This window comes from Hyla sarda, chromosome 11 (genome assembly GCF_029499605.1).
Source record: "Hyla sarda isolate aHylSar1 chromosome 11, aHylSar1.hap1, whole genome shotgun sequence".
NCBI classification, from domain to species: domain Eukaryota; kingdom Metazoa; phylum Chordata; class Amphibia; order Anura; family Hylidae; genus Hyla; species Hyla sarda.
In genome coordinates, this window is record NC_079199.1 from 61,944,093 (window position 1) to 61,968,794 (window position 24,702).

Below are 24,702 nucleotides of genomic sequence, written 5' to 3' on the forward strand. Positions count from 1 at the left end.
ACTGTCACGATGCCGGCTGGCAGGTAGTGGATCCTCTGTGCCAGAGAGGGATAGCGAGGACCGTGCTAGTGGACCGGTTCTAAGACACTACTGGTTTTCACCAGAGCCCGCCGCAAAGCGGGATGGTCTTGCTGCGGCGGTAGTGACCAGGTCGTATCCACTAGCAACGGCTCACCTCTCTGGCTGCTGAAGATACTGAAGATAGGCGAGGTACAAGGGAGTAGGCAGAAGCAAAGTCGGACGTAGCAGAAGGTCGGGGGCAGGCGGCAAGGTTCGTAGTCAGGGGAGATAGCAAAGTTCTGGTACACAGGGTATAAACACACAAAAACGCTTTCACTAGGCTCTAGGGCAACAAGATCCGGCAAGGGAGTGCAAGGGAGGAGACTAGATATAAGGAGGGAACAGGTGGGAACCAATTAAGCTAATTGGGCCAGGCACCAATCATTGGTGCACTGGCCCTTTAAGTCTCAGGGAGCTGGCGCGCGCGCGCCCTAGAGAGCGGAGCCGCGCGCGCCAGCACATGACCGCAGGAGACGGGAACGGGTAAGTGACCTGGGATGCGATTCGCGAGCGGGCGCGTCCCGCTGTGCGAATCGCATCCCCAACGGCCATGAGAGAGCAGCGCTCCCGGTCAGCGGGACTGACCGGGGAGCTGCAGGGAAAGAGACGCCGTGAGCGCTCCGGGGAGGAGCGGGGACCCGGAGCGCTAGGCGTAACACAAATAATGAATGAATTTCCTCACCTTGGGCTCTGACAATGTTTGAGGTAGTCCTTATAAAAATAATGGAGAATCTCTATATACTGATATTTCCACTACTTCTCCTCCTACGGCTCCCATCTCACTTAGTGGTTGCTCATGTATAGTTTTTTTCACATGTGCACTTTTCTAATGTCTTGTTCTCATTGGAAGATATATATTCTTCTACTCTAGCTTCTCTACTCTAGAAAATTTTACATGGAGTGAAGAAATTATCTTAGTGACATTAGACATTGAGTTGTACTCAAAGTGGAGTCTACAGTTTACAAAAACTTCAAGTAAGAAGGAAATAACATTTTTAGATTTATGCATATTTGAAGGAAAGGAAAGTTGGAAACAAAGAGGTTTTCTTAGAAAAAATATTTCCATATGGACAAATGATATGCAACAGAAAATATTGCTCCAGAAATGAGGACAAGTGAATCTAATTGATGAACAGTTAAAGGAGGAAAAAGTACCAAAAGTCTATTATTGAAAGGGCAAAAAAGGGAGAAAAAAGTTGTGTATACAAGCTGATATTCAGCTGATGTTAAAGAAATACATAAAATACTTTATTAACCCCTTAACGACCACGAGCATATATTTACGCTCGTGGCCGGCTCCCGTTATGTGAAGCACACACAGGAGCTGAGCACGCTTCAAACCCGGCAGGACCACTGATAAGAATGATAGGAGGGTCGGGCACCACCGCAATGCTGAAACCACGTAAGGGGCAATAACCAAAAAGGTAACACTGGACAGTTCAATAGCAGATTCAGGTGGTGCAGCTAGTGTAGAAATCTCATTCAAATGCACGTGATAGAAGAAAAGACTCGGTGACTCACCATTCTGCAGGAACTTCTGTTTATTCTGTCAGGAAATCATAGAAGACACATAATGCAGGGAAGGCAGAAAATGAGGCAGGGGGTGCGGGTAGATCAGCGCAGTTTCGTGCCGGTCTGGAACTTCCTCAAGCTACAAGCATGACCCGGCAGGTCCTGGTTGCTATCAGCAACCAGGACCCGCAGCTAATACCGGACATCGCTGATCTGGCTGATGTCCGGTATTTACCCTTAAGATGCTGTGATCAACATTGATAGCGGCGTCTAAAGGGTAAATATCGGACATTAGCCAGATCAGCGTTGTCCGATATAAAAAAGGAGAAAAGTATGGCCGGTTTGCTCAGTGGGCTGTTCGGGACCGCCACAGTGTCCCGAACAGCTGAGAGGACAGCGGGAGTCTTCTTACCTTTTTCCCAACTGTCTGATCAGCACTTGATTGCTCCAAGCCTGAGATCCAGGCTTGAGCAATCTACCGCCGATAATACTGATCAATGCAATGCTATGGCATAGCATTGATCGGTGTATTCAATCAGTGTAATGCATGTTATAGTCCCCTATGAGGGCTAAAATATTACAAAAATAAAGTGTAAAAAAAAGTGTTAATAAATGTAATTTAACCCTTTCCCTAATGAAAGTTTTAATCACCCACTTTTCCCATAAAAAAATGTAAATAAAAATAAATATAAACATTTGTGGTATCACCGTGTGCATAAATGTCCGAACTATAAAAATATATTGTTAATTAAACCGCATGTAGGCGTGCCCGAGAACCTATATAGATGCACCAAACTGACACAGTATTATGAGTAAATATAAGTCTTTATTATAATCAGATAAGATAAAACATGATAAAAAATCAGCAGCAGTTAGAAAGAAAACGACTCCGAACACAGATATTAGATAATGTCCAACAGGCACATGGAATGGCACATAAATATAGGTATACAATACTCATTGAAAAGTGGACTTAAAAGCAAGCCACAATACATGTATATATATAAAGAATACACCTAAAAGTGCCTAAGTAAACCCAGTACACTAATGTAAACAAAAAGGACATATAAAGAAGTGTAGCTAGTATAGTGTCATTTGCCCAGTGCTATCGGCAGTATGAATACAGGGAAACAAGGATGTTAACCATACATATCTGAGGGGAAAGAAACCACCTCGGTAAAAGTTGGAGCATCGGTTGTCCCTGAAAAAAGTTTTATTAAACATATAAGACTGTCCATGCACCTAGCCAACTGACACTCAGCTATACTTACAAAGGTCGGGAGCCTACCCCTACGTCGTTTCGCTCACTCACTTCCTCAGGGAGGCGTGCCCGTAAAAAAAAAATTCCAAAGTCCAAAATAGCATATTTTTTGTCTTTTTATACCATAAAAAATGAATAAAAAAACAATCAAAAAGTTTTATCAAAACAAAAATGGCACCGATAAAAACTTCAGATCACAGCACAAAAAAGGAGCCCTCATACCGCCCTGTATGCGGAAAAATAAAAAAGTTATAGGGGTCAGAAGAGGACATTTGTAAAGTTATTAATTTTGGTGCATGTAGTTATGATTTTTACCAGATGTAAAACAAAATGAAATCAAGGATATCATTTTAATCATATGGGCCTACAGAATAAGTGCACTGCGTAGAAACAAAAGTAAAAAAAATTGCGGGTTTTTTCAATTTTGACCCACATGTCATTACAAAGTTAAATTGTTGGTGCAAAAAACAAGAGTTATGATTAAAAAAGTTATGATTTTTAGAAGGTGATGAGGAAATAATGACAGTGCAAAAACGGAAAAACCCTGTGTCCTTTTTACTGCGTGATTCATATATTGGTAAAGTGATAGTGAATGGGAGGGCAAATGTGAGAGAATTGTGCCATCCTATCTAATACTGGAAGATGATGTAGAGTAAGGTGCATACAAGTGTGGACACAAAAGACGTAAAAACTGCGAAAACATGATTAATAAAGCTAAAAGTGTAAAAACAAAAACAAAAACAAAAAACATATTAATTGGGGTGCTGACTGTGTAATCTACATACTGCGGTACCCATGGGGCCTCCACTTTGTGGGTCACACCACCCTGACATTGAGAGAACGCATTTACCAACATATGTTCAATATACAGCACAACTGTTTCAAGACACTTAATGCAATTTCACTATAGCGATAGTAAATTATTTCAAGTGGTCTCTATAGAACAGATTGGAAACAAAAGAACCAGATACAAAAAATGATGTCACTGAGAGAATTATTGGATTTTTATATTGGATACATTGGCCCTGGTTTCCTTAGAGTGGAGTGGAATTTTCTGTGTGGATTTTTTTTCCAGACAGGTATTTTTTCACAGCATTTACAAATTTTTATCCTATGTTTTTTTTTTTTTTTTTACAACAGTTCTAAACTTTTGGGTTTTCCAGAGCTCAATTCTACAACATTAAATTTGGAAAGCTTAGCAAATATATCTGGGACATGCCCTTTTTGTCAGGGTCACACCCATTTTGTCAGGACCACACCACACCCCTTTTTCAGGTTTTTAAGGGAAAAAAATGCTGCTGTTTACTTCATTGTTTTTACTACAGTTGAGTGGTGCCCCCCCTTTTTCAGCTTTTTAAGTTTTTATATATATATTATGCTGCTTTTCTTTGCATCATTACATTTATCTTACCCTAACCACCCACAAGGGCCCTGTGGGTGGACTGTGTATTTGCATTTGACCACTTCTTTTATTTAATACAATAAATCAATTGATTTTTCACTCATCTTTATCCATATATTTTTTTTAAACCTTGAGCTCCAAATTTCTTTCTTGTATTTCTGTTTATCCTATTGTACCTAGGGTATTGGTGCAATATTTGGCTAGCTCGGTCTATCTCTAATCTTGGTCTTGATCTGTGAGCTATCCCATTTATCCTTCTTTTTTAAGTAAAAAAAAGGCTGTAAAACAGAAAACAATTTGTCTAGTTTTTGTATGGCTACAAAATAAAACATGGGCAAGAATACTGTGTATGAAAATAAAAATATATATATTTTTTTTATATATCTCAACAAGGTACACTGCTCCCATTTTTGTAAATATTCTATTATATTGAGAGCTCACCCTAACACTATAGCACTATAACAGTGTTAAGTATTGCTGTCTTCTCAAAATAACTCAACACACAGCCATTAAGGTCAAACCTTGGCAACAAAAATGTTTTAGAAGACAGGAACACCGGTGGATGTGGATCCGCTGGACCTGTGTGACAGATGACTCAGACAGTACCAGGGAGTGGAGTCTAAGGTGCCGCTGGTTTTCACCAGAGCCCACCGCAAAGCGGGATGGACTTGCTGCGGCAGGCGGCACCCAGGTCACTACCCATGGCACGACTCGACCACACAGGCGGCTGAGGAGATGTGAGGCACAGGAGGGATAAGGCAGCTCGTAGTCTGGATAGCAGAAGGTCAGGGCAGGTGGCACAGTAGCGTAGTCAAGACGTAGCAGGAGTTCAGTAGGCAGGCGGCAGAGGAACAAGGTCAAAGTCACAAAGCAAGGGATCAGATACACGGCAAGTGTCATGTGCTGGCGCGCGTGGCTCCGCTCTCTAGGGCGCGCGCTAGCTCTCTGAGACTTAAAGGGCCAGTGCACCAATGATTGGTGCCTGGCCCAATTAGCTTAATTGGCTTCCACCTGCTCCCTGGCTATATCACATCACTTCCCCTGCACTCCCTTGCCGGATCTTGTTGCCTTGTGCCAGTGAAAGCGTTTAGTGTTGTCCAAGCCTGTGTTACCTGATCTCCTGCTATCCATATTGACTACGAACCTTGCCGCCTGCCCCGACCTTCTGCTACGTCTGACCTTGCCTCTGCCTAGTCCTTCTGTCCCACGCCTTCTCAGCAGTCAGCGAGGTTGAGCCGTTGCTAGTGGATACGACCTGGTTGCTACTGCCGCAGCAAGACCATCCCGCTTTGCGGCGGGCTCTGGTGAACACCAGTAGCCTCTTAGAATCGGTCCACCAGCACGGTCCACGCCAATCCCTCGCTGACACAGAGGATCCACAACCTGTAGCCGAATCGCGACAGTAGATCCGGCCATGGATCCCGCTGAGGTGCCGCTGCCAAGTATCGCTGACCTTCCCACGGTGGTCGCTCAGCAATCGCAGCAGATTGCCCAACAAGGACAGCAGCTGTCGCAGTTGACCGCCATGTTACAGCAACTTCTGCCTCTGCTACAGCAGCAACCATCTCCTCCGCCAGCTCCTGCACCTCCTCCGCAGCGAGTGGCCGCTCCTAGCCTCCGCTTGTCCCTGCCGGACAAATTTGATGGGGACTCTAGACTCTGCCGTGGATTTTTGTCTCAATGTTCCCTGCATATGGAGATGTTGTCGGACTTGTTTCCTACAGAACGGTCTAAGGTGGCGTTCGTAGTGAGCCTTCTTTCAGGAAAGGCCTTGTCTTGGGCCACACCGCTCTGGGACCGCAATGATCCTGCCACAGCCACAGTCCAGTCCTTCTTCGCTGAAGTCCGTAGTGTCTTCGAGGAACCAGCCCGAGCTTCTTCTGCCGAGACTGCCCTGCTGAACCTGGTCCAGGGTAATTCTTCAGTAGGCGAGTATGCCATCCAATTTCGTACTCTTGCTTCCGAATTATCTTGGAATAACGAGGCTCTCTGCGTGACCTTTAAAAAAGGTCTATCCAGTAACATCAAGGATGTGCTGGCCGCACGAGAGATTCCTGCCAACCTGCAAGAACTTATCCATTTGGCCACCCGCATTGACATGCGTTTTTCTGAGAGACATCAGGAGCTCCGCCAGGAAAAAGACTTAGATCTCTGGGCACCTCTCCCACAGTATCCTTTGCAATCTACGCCTGGGCCTCCCGCCGAGGAGGCCATGCAAGTGGATCGGTCTCGCCTGACCCAGGAAGAGAGGAATCGCCGTAGGAAAGAAAATCTTTGTCTGTACTGTGCCAGTACCGAGCATTTCTTGGTGGATTGCCCTATTCGTCCTCCACGTCTGGGAAACGCACGCACGCACCCAGCTCACGTGGGTGTGGCGTCTCTTGGTTCAAAGTCTGCATCTCCACGTCTCACGGTGCCCGTGCGGATTTCTCCTTCAGCCAACTCCTCCCTCTCAGCCGTGGCCTGCTTGGACTCTGGTGCCTCTGGGAATTTCATTTTGGATTCTTTGGTGAATAAGTTCTGCATCCCGGTGACCCGTCTCGTCAAGCCACTCTACATTGCCGCGGTCAACGGAGTTAGATTGGATTGCACCGTGCGTTACCGCACAAAACTCCTCTTAATGTGCATTGGACCCCATCACGAAAGGATTGAATTTTTCGTCCTTCCCGACTGCATCTCTGAGGTCCTCCTCGGTCTGCCATGGCTCCAGCTTCATTCTCCCACCCTTGACTGGACCACCGGGGAGATCAAGAACTGGGACTCTGCTTGCCACAAGAAATGCCTCTCCCCCCCTCCCAGTCCTGTCAGGCAAGCCTCAGTGCCTCCTCCTACACCTGGTTCCCCCAAGGCTTATCTGGACTGTGCCTTGCCTCCTCATGGCCCCCGTCCTGGTGACACCCTGCCCCATGCCAAGCTTCACCCTCTGCCCTCCCTCCCCATTCCCACTCCTGCTGTACGGCCTGCCTTTGAGGAAACCCTTCAATCACTCCCGGTGTCCTCATCCCATGGGAAGCAGTTGCCGGACAAAGTAAGGGGGAGACCTAAGGGGGGGGGGGTACTGTTACGCCGAGCGCTCCGGGTCCCCGCTCCTCCCCGGAGCGCTCACGGCGTCTCTCTCCCTGCAGCGCTCCGGTCAGACCCGCTGACCGGGAGCGCTGCACTGACATGGCCGTCGGGGATGCGATTCGCACAGCGGGACGCGCCCGCTCGCGAATCGCATCCCAAGTCACTTACCCGTCCGGTTCCCCTGCTGTCATGTGCTGGCGCGCGCGGCTCCGCTCTCTAGGGCGCGCGCGCGCCAGCTCTCTGAGACTTAAAGGGCCAGTGCACCAATGATTGGTGCCTGGCCCAATTAGCTTAATTGGCTTCCACCTGCTCCCTGGCTATATCACATCACTTCCCCTGCACTCCCTTGCCGGATCTTGTTGCCTTGTGCCAGTGAAAGCGTTTAGTGTTGTCCAAGCCTGTGTTACCTGATCTCCTGCTATCCATATTGACTACGAACCTTGCCGCCTGCCCCGACCTTCTGCTACGTCTGACCTTGCCTCTGCCTAGTCCTTCTGTCCCACGCCTTCTCAGCAGTCAGCGAGGTTGAGCCGTTGCTAGTGGATACGACCTGGTTGCTACTGCCGCAGCAAGACCATCCCGCTTTGCGGCGGGCTCTGGTGAACACCAGTAGCCTCTTAGAACCGGTCCACCAGCACGGTCCACGCCAATCCCTCGCTGACACAGAGGATCCACAACCTGTAGCCGAATCGCGACAGCAAGGCAATACTGAGGATGCTTTCTCTATGGCACAAGGCAACAAAGATCCGGCAGGGCAGTGAGGAGGGTGGAGGAATTTATAAATGAGCCACAGGTGAATTACCCTAATGAGCGTGCTGGCCCTTTAAATCTTAAAGCTCCAGCGCACGTGCGCCCTAGGGGACGGGGACACGCGCGCCGGAGCAGAGAGGCAGAGGCGGAGGCAGAAAAAACACCCGGAGAGTGACGGACTGGGGCTCATATGCGGGCTTGTCCCACGATGAGAGTCCCAACCCTGTCAGCAGCAGGTAAGGGGACCATGCGCTCACAGCCAGCGTGTGCGGCCGGAGCGCATAACGTAGCAAAAAATAAGTGGAAATGTCCAAATTGAGCCCAATTAGCCATTTTCCTTCTCCGATGTGACTCAATAATGTTACAAGGTATATGGTATAAATAGGGAGCAGATCTCTTAAATTTGGTGTTATCGCTTTTGCACTCTCTAATACTGGTCACTGGAAGTTCAAATAACTCTTTGAGGATCTAAAAAAAATAATTGTTGCTACAAATAATAATGGCCTAGGCTATAAGAAGATTGCCAAGACATTGAAACTGAGTTGTAACACAGTGGGCAAGAGGATACAGCACTTTCACAGGACAGGTTCAATGCAGAACAGGCCTTTTCATGGTTGAGCAAAGAAGTTGAGTTCACATGCTCAGCATCGTATCCAGGGGTTGTCTTTAGGAAATAGATGTATGAGTGCTCCCAGCATTGCTGCAGAAGTTAAAGGGGTGGGGGTGGGGGGTTAGACTATCAGTGCTCAGACCTAATGCCGCACACTGCAAGTCTGCATGGCTGTTGTCCAGAAGAAAGTATTTTTATAGAATGATGGACAAGAAAGCCTGCAAACAGTTTTGCTGAAGACAAGCAGATGAAGGACATGGATTACTGGAACCATGTCCTGTGGTCTGATGAAACCAAGATAAACGTATTTGGTTCAGATGGTGTCAAGCGTTTGTGGTTGCAACCAGGTCAAGCGTACAAAGACAAGTGTATTTTAGCCTACAATTAAGCACTGTGGTGGGAGTGTCATGGCCTGGGGCTACATGAGTGCTGCTGGCACTGGGGAGCTACAGTTCATTGGGAGAACTATGAATGCCAACATGTACTGTGACATACTGAAGCAAAGCATGATGCCGTCCCTTTGAAGACTGGGACATTTTGCAGTATTCCAACATAATAACAACCTCAAACACCTCCAAGAGGACCATTGCCTTGCTAGAGAAGCTGAGGGTAAAAGTGATGGACTGCCCAAGCATGTCTCTTGCCTTAAACTCTATTGAGCATCTGTGGGGCATCCTCAAATGGAAAGACGTGGGGGAGCACAAGGTGATATGTGATATTGTCATGCCAACCTCTCAAGCTCTGGTGAACTCCATGCCCAAGAGGCTTAAAGGGAAACTGGCAGGCTGTGCATCTGCACTATTACACTGGGTTATAGTGCGGGTGAACCTGAGCAAAATGATATACTTTCTAAAATCGGTCCAGGCGGTTTCTAAATATTACCCCCCGTTGCTAATATACAAAGCAAGTCTTGTACACAATGGAGGCGAGAGCCGGATTGCCGAACTTCCCTTCCTTCATCCTGTTTATTCCCACCCATCTTCTGTATGTTCAAAATTCTTTACTCTCACAAGTTTATGGGAAAACTTGTAGATTTTATGGTTCCTATTTTGGAATGCCTATACTTTTTGATAGTTTCCTTTTCCTTTTTTCGGTAGGCAGATTAACAAAATACTGCAATTACACCTTTGTTTGTATGTTTGTTTGTTTTCTACAGTGTTTAACCTGCAGGCTAAATAATAACAGTATTTCTTTGTTCGCGTTGTAGCGGATGTAGCATTACCAAATATGTATATTTTCATGTATAAAAAGGGATATAAAGGGAATATATATACATATATATTCCTTTTTTGGGGGGGAGGGGCTTATTATTCTTTATTGTATGAATTTTATGTTATTTTAGTTTTCACTAGTCCCACAAGGGGACTGACAGCCATCAGCAGATCACTGTTATAGTATAGGCATAATACTACCAATGTATTATATTATACCTGTCAGCATAATGCTGACAAGCAATGTACCCAGCTATGCTGCATGGAAACTGGAGGTAAGCGGCAGTCTTCACAAGACTTGACCACTGCATGTAGTGAGTTAAACTAGCCATTTCAGATAATTTCTCTGCCCCTGGTATTTACAGCAGGAGCCTGTCTATCATACTGATGGCCAAACTCCTGCAATAACTGCACGGGAGAGCTGCGCTGCCTTATTCTAGCCCTGCCACTAGAATATGAACCCGCAGTAAAAAAAAAAAAAAAGGCTTATCGGCAATCATATTGCAGTTATTTTGTTTGTTTTTGTATTTTTTTTTATATGGAGGATCTTAAAGCAGCATGAGTTACTATGCAGTTTTCTAATAATTACTTTGTCCTTAAAAAGGTGGACCAAAAATAAGAATGTAGCATAAAAAATGTAGATGCCACTTTGTACAGCCATCTTTGTACTGTAGGGCACATCAACTTTGACGAATGTAATCATTTTTTTTTTTTTTATCGTATTTATGATGTTTAGTTCAAAAGCTATTGGTTCTCAGGGCATTCTGCATTTTGTAAAACAACATCATGTCTCATAGATCGCTGTTTTCTCACAGCAGTGACACATTTCTGTTGCAGTTTTGCCTACTGACACCAGAATGATAAATTATGTCCAGCATGACACATTGAATATGATATATCCAAATATTGAGCCTTGACATTATTTTTCCTGTTTGGTAATGCAAGTAGCTAACAGGAGTCTACTTTACTTTTATTTTAGTACATTCACTGCTAGGTGTGGTCAGAAACAATGACTACTAGTAAACTGACTAGTTTAACACTGATTGTGTTATACTTTAAAAGTTGTGTAAGATGCAAAACAAATTATTTTTCTATATTAAACTTGCTTACAGACTTAGTACAATTGATACTATTTTATTTGACCCTTGATGCTTTCTCTGACTAGTATTTTATTTTCACAGTTTTATTTTCTGTTTCAGCTCAGCCAGTGCAACTGATTTCCTGTATGTATCTTGACCAGTTGGCTTTGCCCCTGGTTTGTTTAGTCCTACCTAGAAAGGTTTCTTGACACCCAGGGCTGAAGCCAACTGTTTTTAATACCAAGTACATCACTATTGCCTCCTTAAACTATATGCCATGCACGCTTCATCACCCATTTCCATTTACTCCATACATTTGCCCTTTACACTACCCTGCATGACCTGCATGTCTACAAACATACCAATCCTTTATATTGTTGTTACAAAATGAAAACATTCAGTAAGTTGGTCTCAGTTCCTCTCTAAATAAATCTGTTTTATTTTACTTTTGTAAAAAGTTTACAGTCTTCATTCAGCAGGACAGCCACATACTGCAATATATCAGTACAAAAATCGCTCAACTTCAGATGATATTGAGACATCTTTCTTCCAGATCAGCAGTGTTCCTAACTATTCTTATGCCATCACGCATCTCTCTTAGAACACAGAACCAAAGAGAAAGTAGAGCACAGTAAAGTAGCAAAGAACTTAGATCCCAATATGTTAAGAAAATAAGTCAAAGAGAAGAAATATTATCTGTGATTTGTACTTGTTCCAATGCTTTCATCGCCACTCGCCAATGAGAGTGTCTTACCTTGGACCACAACTAGTGTCCGTGACAATTCAAATCAAAGCCTCTTCTGCCTTGCTTGAAGCTTTTGGGGCTGGTGGGGCATGTGACCTGAGTGTCGGTGGGGGGGTTTACCCTACAAAACCAGGGTATTTAGACAGTCTTCTATCATCATGTTATAAGCATATTGTTATGACCAGTTTTATATATACAGTGGAAAAAGATTTCACTGGTAATTAATTCCTCTAAACATCTGTTTATTCTGGGCTAATGAGTCTAGTGGGTGGTCCTTTTCAATGATTGATAGATATCTTTGTGCTCACACTTATATAGTAAAGGTTGTCAATGATTAGAGAGTCTGACCTCCCACTGGACTAGTTATTAGTAATAATAAATATTTTTCTCTTTTGGGCTCTTGACATTTGACTGACAGTTTAGAAATCATTACCAAACTCTTGCTGAAAATTCAGATGCCATGCTCAGAGGGATTCAAAAAGCTGAGATATGGAAAGCGTGTGTGTGTGGGTGGGGGGTGGGGGGGGGGGTTGGAGCACCCAAGATAAATGTAAGGGGTATTCTCATCTCAATATAGTTAAAGTTGAGGAGCCTGGATGTTGTTTGGGGAGGGGTGCAAGAGAGCAGCCAGGAGAAAAATGTAGAGGTCTGGGGGGACATAGAAGCTTGGAAGAGGAGGACAGAGGACTCTGAATATAACCCTGCCACACACTGCAACACACTATTTCTCCTCAGTTTGGCATAATCCCTCCCCTGCAATGTCCTCCTTTAGAACCATCTGTCCCCTCAGACCTCTCTGTCCTCCTCCAGACTCCTCTCTCCTCTTCCTCAAGACCACCCTGTCCCTGTACTCCTCCAGGCTCCCCTGCCCCCCTCCCCCAGACCTCTAAGTGCTCTCCAGGCTCCTTTAACTTGCAGGGATAGATCGACCAGAGCTTCAAACATAAAGAGAAAAAATTAAGGCAAGTGGTCAGCCCACTGGGTGGCCTGACCCACTGGGCAAATGCCCAGTATGTCTGATGGCATGGCAGCATATGGACTCCCCATAGTCTTATACTTAACCAGTCTGTGTTCCAAGGTACTGTGCTGCTTTGTCCGTTTAAGGGAGATTACCTCTGTATTGCTGCATGCATTGGAACATGCCACATTTTGTTTACATTACTTCTTTGCCTATGAGAAAACCCCTTTAAATGACTCTGTATGAAATCAGAGGTTTACAGAAAAACAGCATGGATCCATGCATGAAGCATTTAGTCCGGCAATGTAAATTGCTGGTGCTCATATTCTCTTCACTGTGTAGACCCCCATCCAACAACTCCCCATATCTCAGCTTTTTTGATTGTAGAAGATAACTACAGACACACAAACATTTTCTGTCATTGAATGAATTTAGACTTTAGCTTTTATACTTAAATTTATTTTAAAAAATGTAGCTTTTAGAAAATGTATAATTTTTTTTTTTTTTTACATTTAGCTAGTCTAAACGAAACTATGCATACACAACCTCATCTCCACCATAGTAGAATTGTTGATGGCTGAAAGAGAGGTACATGATGGCCCAGAACCTGCTGTCAAGGTGGTAGAAGCATTTTGCTATCCATCGAGAAATTTGAAACTTATCATGTCTGAGCTTTTATGGAACATGGTTCACAGAACCAAAGCGTAATAACATGCAGTAACCAGACACATTCTAGTTTTAGTAATGCGTACCGATAAATAAAAGTAGAACTCTGGTTGTTGTGAGTGTCACATACTTGTCTCTGTGTACCATGCTTCAAAATGATCTCAAACAACTTTTGTTTCACGAGCTTTGTGGTTAATTTATAATACTAAATTTTTCCTGCAGATGAGGCTCAATAAGTTGTCGTCTTTCAGCAACTGAACTCTTTTTATAAGGTTTTCACAAAGCCTTTTGTTTACTCCTGGAAATGTTAACTGTCTAAGGGTCTATTCACAGGTACAGTAGCCTGCACATACAGTATTTAGTGTGCATGATTTGAAGCTGCAGAAATCAATGTAAACTAATTGACTGAACACAGCTTCAAATCTGCACCTTTAAACACGGGGCATCAAATATGTGCTGGATATTGTACATGTGAATAGATCCTAAAATGGTATTTCGATAGTGTGTATAGTTTTGTAATGCTAAAATATACTTGACTTTGATTTCAGTCTAGGAAAGACTAGAGAGTGCCCAGTATGAAAATGTTGGTAATGAGGAATTAATTTATGATAATAAACTTGTAAAATATTTAAATGTATCTCAGAATCCTAAGAAGAAGGAAGAAGATGAAGAGGAAGAGACAGAGAAAAAGCCTGATCCTCTTCACCAGATTATTTTACACTTCAGTCGCAATGCCCTGACTGAGAGGAGGTACCATAGTGATGACTATTTGGATGAAAGAAGTTTTTCTGACCATTTGTGATACATAATGAATGCAAAGCTAATTTCTCATTCATAAAAATGTTAAATATTGTACTTAGCCTCCGATTTATTTATTTTTGACAAACTCCTATCATGGCTGTTTCCAGCCTCAAAAGAGGAAAGACAGCAGCAAAGAAAAAGCTAAATAGAATATTTAGCAACTTGGCAGTAGAGATTTAGAAGACTCAATTAGCTTTACTTTTTTGGATTTTTACATTTGTTCTGGGTATAGGAATTATGTATAAATAATTTGTTTGCATCTTATAATGTTATGCTGTATTGTTAGAATATGCCATCACGTCATGATAACATGGGTTAGATCACTTTACATTTTTCCATGCATAGTATCACTATTTGAAGGGAACTGTAACATAGCGGCAATTAAGTAAACAGAGCAGTCACAACTACAGTGGGTGGATAACTGATGTGCAAGGACATACTGTAAAGGAGCATTTAAACTAGAGCATGAAACCCTTCCGATCTGAATATCATGTCTGTTTTACGGTGGATGCTAAGAATGTGCAAATAAATGGGTTGCATAGTATAACTGAGTTTCTAAAGTTTACTTAAAGGGAAACCTACAGCGGGTTCACACTAAATCCAATACATGGGATTATAGTGCAGGTGAACTATAATAAAATTAAGTGTAATTTACCTCATAGCTCGTGCTTTTCAAAGATAAGATACTTCACTTTTTACCAAAAGAAAGAACTTTAAAACAACAAAAAACAAGCATTCTGTCATCAGAAGCCTCAGAATATTATATGAGCGGATTTTAATGTGACAAACCAAAATACAAAATAAACCCTTGTATACACAATATCAGACTTACTTATTAGGAACTGGCAGCTTATTCTAAAAGTATGCAAATACTAAGACTAAAAAGTAGGGGGCAGACTTCTGCTGTAGCCACCTGTCACACAGCACACATAGGATTGTTAAGAGGAGGAGGGAAATGGCTTATCTCGTGAAGCACACAGCGACAATTTCTTGGTATATTTGTATAATCAGTTTTATTTGCAATTTGAGACAAGAGAAGAGGACATTAAGGAATGTGTGGATATGTTTGTGTATTTTTTATGTTTGGTGTTTTTTTTTTACTTAAGTTTTCTATACTGTAAATTATTTTATTTATTTTTATTTTATTAAATAACATTTTTTTTTTTTAAACAGCAAGCTTGAGGATGATCCCCTGTATACAGCATATGCAGCTATGATGGCTAAGGTAAGTGTTCTCCAGACCTTTTTGAAAATGATCATTATATAATTTTAGCACAACTAAAATTTGGTTTATTGATGTCCTGTCAGTCTCCTGCTGGTCCTTATTTACATCCTGCCAGTGTTGCAGTTCTGTAGCTGTATGTGACCAATGCGTCCAATCAGTAGTAACATACAGCCAGTACAATATATGACTTCTGAGGGCAATGATTGGCATGTTATTACTGGCAGCTGAAAAACATCGACAGGCAGGAGCAACTTGCATCCTTTCATGGTGAAAAATCCCAAAATTTGATGAAAAAAATGAAAATGTTGCATTTTTCTAACTATGAAGCTCTCTGCTTGTAAGGAAAATGGATATTCAAAATATGTAATATGTCTACTTTATGTTTGCATCATAAAATTGATGAGTTTTTACTTTTGGCAGACACCAGAGAGCTTAAAAGTTCAGCAGCAATTTTCACATTTTTTACAAAATTTTCAAACTCACTATTTTTTAGTGACCAGTTCAGTTTTGAAGTGGATTTGAAGGGTCTTCATATTAGAAATACCCCATAAATGACCCCATTATAAAAACTACACCCCCAAAGTATTCAAAATGACATTCAGTAAGTGTTTTAACCCTTTAGGTGTTTCACAGGAATAGCAGCAAAGTGAAGAAGAAAATTCAAAATCTTCATTTTTTACACTTGCATGTTCTTGTAGATCCAATTTTTTTTATTTTTGCAAGGGGTAAAAGGAGAAAAATTTTACTGGTATTAGTAGCACATACCTCATATGTCTATGTAAATTGTTCGGCGGGCGCAGTAGAGGGCTCAGAAGGGAAGGAGCGACAAGGGGATTTTGGAGAGAACATTTTTCTGAAATGGTTTTTGGGGGGCATGTCACCTTTAGGAAGCACCTAGGGTGCCAAAACAGCAAAAAAAAAAAACACATGGCATACCATTTTGGAAACTAGACCCCTCGGGGAACGTAACAAGGAATTAAGTGAGCCTTAATACCCCACAGATGTTTCATGACTTATGCTTATTTTACCAAAAATTTAAAATTTTTAAAAAGGATAATAGCAGAAAATACCCCCCAAAATTTGAATCGCAATTTCTCCCGATTCAGAAAACACCCCATATGATGGTGAAAAGTGCTCTACTGGCGCACTACAGGTCTCAGAAGAGGAGTAGTCACATTTTGCTTTTTGGAAGCAAATTTTGCTCTGGGGGCATCCTGCATTTAGGAAGCCCCTATGGTGCCTGGACAGCAAAAAAAAAGCAACACATTGCATTATATTTTGGAAACTAGACCCCTTGGGGAACGTAACAAGGGGTAAAGTGAACCTTAATACCCCACAGGGGTTTCACGACTTTTGCATATGTTAAAAAAATAAATAATTTTACCTAAAATGCTTGGTTTCCCAAAAATTTTACATTTTTACAAAGGGTTAAAGCAGAAAATACCCCCCAAAATTTGAAGCCCAATTTCTTCCGATTCAGAAAACACCCCATGTGGGGGTGAAAAGGGCTCTGCTGGCGCACTACAGGTCTCACAAGAGGAGTAGTCACATTTGGCTTTTTGGAAGCAAATTTTGCTCTGGGGGCATGCCGCATTTAGGAAGCCCCTATGGTGCCAGGACAGGAAAAAAAAAACCAGATGGCATTATATTTTGGAAACTAGACCCCTTGGGGAACGTAACATGGGGTAAAGTGAACCTTAATACCCCACAGGGGTTTCACGACTTTTGCATAAGTAAAAAAACATATATATTTTACCGAAAATGCTTGGTTTCCCCCAAATTTTTCATTTTTACAAAGGGTTAAAGCAGAAAATACCCCCCAAAATTTGGAGCCCAATTTCTCCTGATTCAGAAAACACCCCATAGGGGGGGTGGAAAGTGCTCTGCTGGTGCACTACAGGTCTCAGAAGAGGAGTAGTCATATTTGGCTTTTTGGAAGCAAATTTTGCTCTGGGGGCATGCCGCATTTAGGAAGCCCCTATGGTGCCCCAGGACAGCAAAAAAAAAAAAAACACATGGAATTATATTTTGGAAACTAGACCCCTTGGGGAACGTAACAAGGGGTAAAGTGAACCTTAATACCCCACAGGGGTTTCACGACTTTTGCATAAGTAAAAAAACATATATATTTTACCTAAAATGCTTGGTTTCCCAAAAATGTTACATTTTTACAAAGGGTTAAAGCAGAAAATACCCCCCAAAATTTGAAGCCCAATTTCTCCCGATTCAGAAAACACCCCATGTGGGGGTGAAAAGGGCTCTGCTGGCGCACTACAGGTCTCACAAGAGGAGTAGTCACATTTGGCTTTTTGGAAGCAAATTTTGCTCTGGGGGCATGCCGCATTTAGGAAGCCCCTATGGTGCCAGGACAGGAAAAAAAAACCACATGGCATTATATTTTGGAAACTAGACCCCTTGGGGAACATAACATGGGGTAAAGTGAACCTTAATACCCCACAGGGGTTTCACGACTTTTGCATAAGTAAAAAAACATATATATTTTACCGAAAATGCTTGGTTTCCCCCAAATTTTTCATTTTTACAAAGGGTTAAAGCAGAAAATACCCCCCAAAATTTGGAGCCCAATTTCTCCTGATTCAGAAAACACCCCATAGGGGGGTGAAAAGTGCTCTGCTGGTGCACTACAGGTCTCAGAAGAGGAGTAGTCATATTTGGCTTTTTGGAAGCAAATTTTGCTCTGGGGGCATGCCGCATTTAGGAAGCCCCTATGGTGCCCCAGGACAGCAAAAAAAAAAAAACACATGGAATTATATTTTGGAAACTAGACCCCTTGGGGAACGTAACAAGGGGTAAAGTGAACCTTAATACCCCACAGGGGTTTCACGACTTTTGCATATGTTAAAAAAAATTATAATTTTACCTAAAATGCTTGGTTTCCCAAAAATGTTACATTTTTACAAAGGCTAAAAGCAGAAAATACCCCCCAAAATTTGAAGCCCAATTTCTCCCGATTCAGAAAACACCCCATGTGGGGGTGAAAAGTGCTCTGCTGGTGCACTACAGGTCTCACAAGAGGAGTAGTCACATTTGGCTTTTTGGAAGCAAATTTTGCTCTGGGGGCATGCCGCATTTAGGAAGCCCCTATGGTGCCAGGACAGGAAAAAAAACCCACATGGCATTTTATTTTGGAAACTAGACCCCTTGGGGAACGTAACAAGGGGTAAAGTGAACCTTAATACCCCACAGGGGTTTCACGACTTTTGCATATGTAAAAAATATATATATTTTACCGAAAATGCTTGTTTTTCCCAAAGTTTTTCATTTTTACAAAGGGTTAAAGCAGAAAATACCCCCCAAAATTTGGAGCCCAATTTCTCCTGATTCAGAAAACACCCCATAGGGGGGTGAAAAGTGCTCTGCTGGCGCACTACAGGTCTCACAAGAGGAGTAGTCACATTTGGCAGCAAATTTTGCTCTGGGGGCATGCCGCATTTAGGAAGCCCCTATGGTGCCCCAGGACAGCAAAAAAAAATAAAAAAAACACATGGCATTATATTTTGGAAACTAGACCCCTTGGGGAACGTAACAAGGGGTAAAGTGAACCTTAATACCCCACAGGGGTTTCACGACTTTTGCATATGTAAAAAATATATATATTTTTTTTTTCACTAAATTTCCCCACAAATTTCACATTTTTGCAAGGCTTAATAGTAGAAAAGACCCCCAAAATGTGTAACCCCATCTCTTCTGAGTATGGAGGTACCCCATAAGTGGACGTCAAATGCACTACGGGCTAACTACAATGCTCATAAGAGAAGGAGTCACATTTGCAAACTTTGCTGAAATGGGGGGGACATGACGCATTTAGGAAGCCCCTATGGTGCCAGGACAGCAAAATACCCCCACATGGCATACCATTTTGGAAACTAGACCCCTTGAGGAATGTAACAAGTAAGCCTTAATACCCCACAGGGGTTTCACAACTTTTGCATATGTAAAAAAAAAATAATAATAATTTTCACTAAAATGTGTGTTTCCCCCAAATTTAACATTTTTACAAGGGTTAATAGCAGAAAAGACACTCCACAATTTGTAAATACATTTCTTTGGAGTAAGGACATACCTTATTTTTGATGATTTAGGCTTGGCGGGTGCACAGCAGGTCTTGCTTGAGTGGGAGCGCAGTCAGGGACCTTGAGCTGGATATGGAGCCAGGATGTGGGACCCCCCCCTCAAGGAGCATTAATGGGGGGAGCACTGAGCCCTAAAATAGGGGAACACTATGGGGGACAACGGGCCATAACTGGGGTTGACAGGGGGGTACAGAGGCCCGTAATATGGGGTACAGTGGGCCAGAAAATTATAAAACATAATAAAACAGGATATGTTCCCAGAATGATGACCCAGAGCATAGCCAAAACTAAAAAAATATGCCCGCCCCAAACCCTATGCTCTGAATCATCATTCTGGGAATGTGATGTGTGTGGCCGTCCCTAATTTTTGATGATTTTTTTTAAGGTTTTTTGGGCAATTTAGTGATTTATGGGGTTACATAGTTACATAGTTACATAGTTAGTACGGTCCAAAAAAGACATATGTCCATCAAGTTCAACCAGGGAATTAAGGGGTAGGGGTGTGGCGCGATATTGGGGAAGGGATAAGATTTTATATTTCTTCATAAGCATTAATGTTATTTTGTTCCAGGAATGTATCTAATCCTGTTTTAAAGCTGTTAATTGTTCCTGCTGTGACCAGTTCCTGAGGTAGACCGTTCCATAAATTCACAGTCCTCAAGACTAAACAATTGTAGACTAAACCTTCTCAAGACTAAACAATTGTAACTCCTTTAATCGCTCCTCATAGCTAAGATGTTCCATGCCCCATATTAGTTTAGTCGCGCGTCTCTGCACCCTTTCCAACTCCGCAGTGTCCCTTTTATGGACAGGTGCCCAAAACTGAACAGCATATTCCAGGTAAGGCCGTACCAATGATTTATAAAGGGGGAGTATTATGTCCCTGTCCCTTGAGTCCATGCCTCTTTTGATACATGACAATATCCTGCCGGCTTTGGAAGCAGCAGCCTGACATTGCATGCTATTCTGTAGTCTGTGATCTACAAGTACACCCAGATCCTTCTCTACCAGTGACTCTGCCAGTTTAATCCCCCCTAAGACATACGATGCATGCAGGTTATTAGTACCCAGATGCATAACTTTACATTTATCCACATTGAACCTCATTTGCCAAGTGGATGCCCAGACACTTAGTCTATCCAAGTCATCTTGTAACTTATGCACATCCTTTATAGACTGTACTGTGCTACAAAGCTTGGTGTCATCTGCAAAGATAGAAACAGAGCTGTTAATACCATCCTCTATATCATTGATAAATAAATTAAACAACAGCGGGCCCAGTACTGAACCTTGGGGTACACCACTAATAACCGGGGACCAATCAGAGTACGAATCATTGACCACCACTCTCTGGGTACGATCCATGAGCCAGTGTTCAATCCAGTTACAAACTAAAATTTCCAAACCCAAAGACCTTAACTTACCTGTCAGACGTCTATGAGGGACAGTATCAAACGCTTTAGCAAAATCCAGAAACACTATATCCACAGCCATTCCTCTGTCAAGGCTTCTACTCACCTCTTCATAAAAGCAAATTAGATTGGTTTGACAACTTCTTTCCTTAGTAAACCCATGCTGGCTATCACTTATAATACAATTATCCCCTATGTATTCCTGTATGTAATCCCTTATAAGTCCTTCAAACAATTTACCCACAATGCACGTTAAACTTACCGGTCTATAGTTTCCTGGGGAAGACCTAGAGCCCTTTTTGAAGATTGGCACCACATTCGCCTTGCGCCAGTCCCTTGGCACAATACCAGACACCAGAGAATCTCTAAATATCATGAACAGGGGTACAGATATTACTGAACTTACCTCTCTAAGAACTCTTGGGTGTAGTCCATCCGGTCCTGGGAATTTGCTTACATTTATATCACTTAACTTACCTTGTACCATCTCTACATTAAGCCAGTTCAGTACATTATATGATGTGTTACCAGCACTGACCTGGCCAATGTCAGCTCCTTCTTCCATAATGTATACAGAACTAAAGAACCCATTCAGTAGCTCCGCCTTCTCTTTATCGCCTGTGACAACCTCCCCATTATCATTATTAAGGGGTCCTACATGCTCTGTCCTTGGTTTTTTTGCATTTATATATCTAAAAAAATATTTAGGATTAGTTTTGCTTTCTTTGGCCACCTGTCTCTCATTTTGAATTTTTGCTGTTTTTATTACATTTTTACAGATTTTATTAAGCTCCTTGTACTGTTTAAATGTTATAGCTGACCCATCAGATTTGTATTTTTTGAAGGCTATTTTTTTGTTGTTTATTGCTCTTTTAACATCATGTGTCAGCCATGTAGGATTTAGTTTTAATCGTTTATATTTGTTCCCCTTTGGTATATATTTAGCTGTATAGTTATTTAGAGTTGATTTAAAGATGTCCCATTTACCTTCTGTATCAGTATTTGACAACACCTCCCCCCAGTCTATGTCCTGTAGTGCAGCCCTCAGCCCAGGGAAATTTGCCTTTTTAAAGTTATATGTTTTTGCCTTCCCCGCCTGTCTTTGTTTTCTACATTTTAAGTCAAAAGTAACTATATTGTGGTCGCTATTATCAAGGTTTTCCCGCACAGTTACATTACCAACCAGCTCTGCATTGTTGGAAATGATCAGATCCAACAAGGCATCACTTCTTGTTGGGTCCTCCACAAACTGGCCCATAAAATTATCCTGCAATAAATTTAGGAATTGTCGCCCCTTTGTAGTTTTAGCCAACCCCGGACCCCAATCTATATCTGGATAGTTAAAAGCTCCCATTATTACCACTGTACCTGCCCGGGCGGCCCTCTCTATTTGTTTATGAAGCCGAACTTCTATCTCTTCAGTGATATTAGGGGGTCTGTAGATTACACCAAATACTATTTTTTCTGTATTTCCCTCCTTTTGTAATTCTACCCACAATGATTCCACATCCTCAGAATCATCACACACTATGGCATCGTTCACACTGACTTTCATACCACTTCTTACATACAGACAGACTCCACCACCTTTTCTGTTCATTCTATCCTTGCAAAACAATGTAAACCCTTGCAGATTGACAGCCCAGTCATGCGAGGAGTCCAGCCATGTCTCAGTGACCCCAACTATATCAATATGTTCCTCCAGTATCAAGGCCTCAAGCTCCCCCATTTTATTTGCTAGGCTTCTGGCATTTGTGAACATACACTGTGAAATTTACATTTCCATCCTTTATGTTATTGGGGTTAATGGGATTCAAGGGTGTAAGTTTTATTTTCCTATGAAGCCTATTCCTATTAACTATTCTAACCCCTCCCTCCGCTCCACCCCCAGGTACATTTATAATTCCCACCTCTCTATCTACACTATCTTCCCCCTCTTTGCTGTAGGTTCCCTCCCCCCAAGTCCCTAGTTTAAACACTCCTCCACCCTTCTAGCCATCTTCTCCCCAAGCAAAGCTGCATACTTTGGAATGTACTCTGGACTTGGTACATTGGTCAAATTATGGAAAATTCAAATAAAAAGGGAAAATTTAGGGCTCCATGGAAGTGTGATACTCCCTGAAGCAGCCTATGCAGAGGCCCGGATTATCTGGGCAAGTGTCACACTGAATGGTGGTGTCCCTCTGTCTCCCTTTCCTGTAACATACTCTGCATTTTTTCTGGGATCGTCCCTTCTTTCCACTGGGGGGGACCTCACCTGGAAAGTGTTGGCCTGGGACGATCCTGGCGCCTATAACTCCAGACCCTTGGGAAGTCCGGCCTGATCTTTCCCGGTCACCTTAGGACTTCTTCTTGGTACTGGAGGAATGTCCCTGTGTTGCCAGCGTTCTGGGATAGTACAAAAGCGTTGTACATGGCAACCTGTACCAAGTAGACCGCAACTTTTTTGTACCATGCCTATGTTTTTCGCATGGCGTTGTATGGCTTGAGGACTTGATCTGAGAGATCAACTCCCCCCATATACCGATTGTAGTCCAGAATACAATCTGGCTTGAGGACCGGTCCCACGGTACCTTGCACAGGGACAGGGGTGCTGCCGTTCCCATGAATAGTATTGGGCATAAGGACATCCCTCTTGTCCTTATACTTCACATTCTTGGGGTTCAATACGGGAATCTCCTCCCTCATATACTCTAAACTTGCAAGTGTACTCTAAACTTGCAAGCGTTTCGGGTCACTGCGTACCCTTTCTCAATTGCAGATGCAATTGAGAAAGGGTACGCAGTGACCCGAAACGGGTCTTGCCTCTGATGTGCCTGTAAAACTGTCTTTGATTAATAAATATGGTTTTACTTGAATAAGAACGGAACATTGCCTTCATTGGAACAGCGCCAATCTTGGAGTTCTTTTTGTCTCTTGAATCCACCATGTGATTGACCAGGCTGTCACTGAAAAAAAAACTTTAAAAAGTCCAGATCAGTGAAGCCAGCATGGTCAATCCGGATTCCTGAGTCGCCAACAAACTCAGGAATCCGTGGCTGATAACCCTCTGGGGGGCTCCAGACAGGGTCACTGGAAGGGGGCTCCGGTGCACTTGTCTGGGGGGCCGGACTCCTATTACAAGCGGCATTGCCACTCATACTAGTGTCGGCCACTGGGTCACTCTCTTGGGGGGTGCGTGGCCTCGCCTTGCGGCATCTCCGCCGCCGTACAGGGGACTCATCATCACTACTAGATGATGAGGAGGGCGAGGAAGAACACAAAAATGTAGGATCTTCCTCGTCCTCACCGGCAGATTCGAAGTCGGGGGCTAAAAAAAGCGTAAGCCTCCGCTGCCAAAAATGCCCGGCGGGCCATCACCTTTTTTATACGGTGGCGGGGGCTGTGGCGGGGGGGAGGGTGTGTGTGCGGGGGGGGGGGGGGGGCTGGGAAGTATGTAGTGTTTGGTGCTTGGTGTAAAAAGTGTAATAACAGTAATAGAAAAAAAAATAAAAAGTTGCGGCAAAAAAAAAACGAGTGGCAAACGCAGCTCCCTGAACCCCTAATAGGACCCGGGGCAAGGGATCAGACCCTAATTGGACCCTGGGGGACCTATTAGGGGGTCAGGGGGGGGGATTTTTTTTATTAAAAGAAAAAAAAAAGATGCCAAAAAAAATGGATGGCGCACGCAGCTCCCTGAACCCCTAATAGGACTCGGGGTCAGGGATCAGACCCTAATAGGACCCTTGGGGACCTATTAGGGGGTCGAAGGGGGGGATTTTTTTTAACTTTTTTTAAAACTTTTTTTTACTTTATTAAATCCTCCGCATGCAATCCGCTGTCCCTATTCTAAGGCTCCTGAGGGGGCTCC

At 43.0% G+C, this 24,702-nt stretch overlaps 1 protein-coding gene across 9 annotated transcripts in view; it reads left to right on the plus strand.

Annotated features, from left to right (window-relative positions):
- RYR3 (ryanodine receptor 3) overlaps positions 1-24,702 on the plus strand; it is a 991,818-nt gene that overhangs the window by 708,743 nt on the left and 258,373 nt on the right. For all 9 annotated transcript variants that reach the window (XM_056545312.1, XM_056545313.1, XM_056545314.1 and 6 more), the window contains 2 exons: positions 13,964-14,070; positions 15,295-15,346. In XM_056545312.1, coding sequence (XP_056401287.1) covers positions 13,964-14,070; positions 15,295-15,346 — 159 coding nt within the window. The remainder of the gene's footprint in view (positions 1-13,963; positions 14,071-15,294; positions 15,347-24,702) is intronic.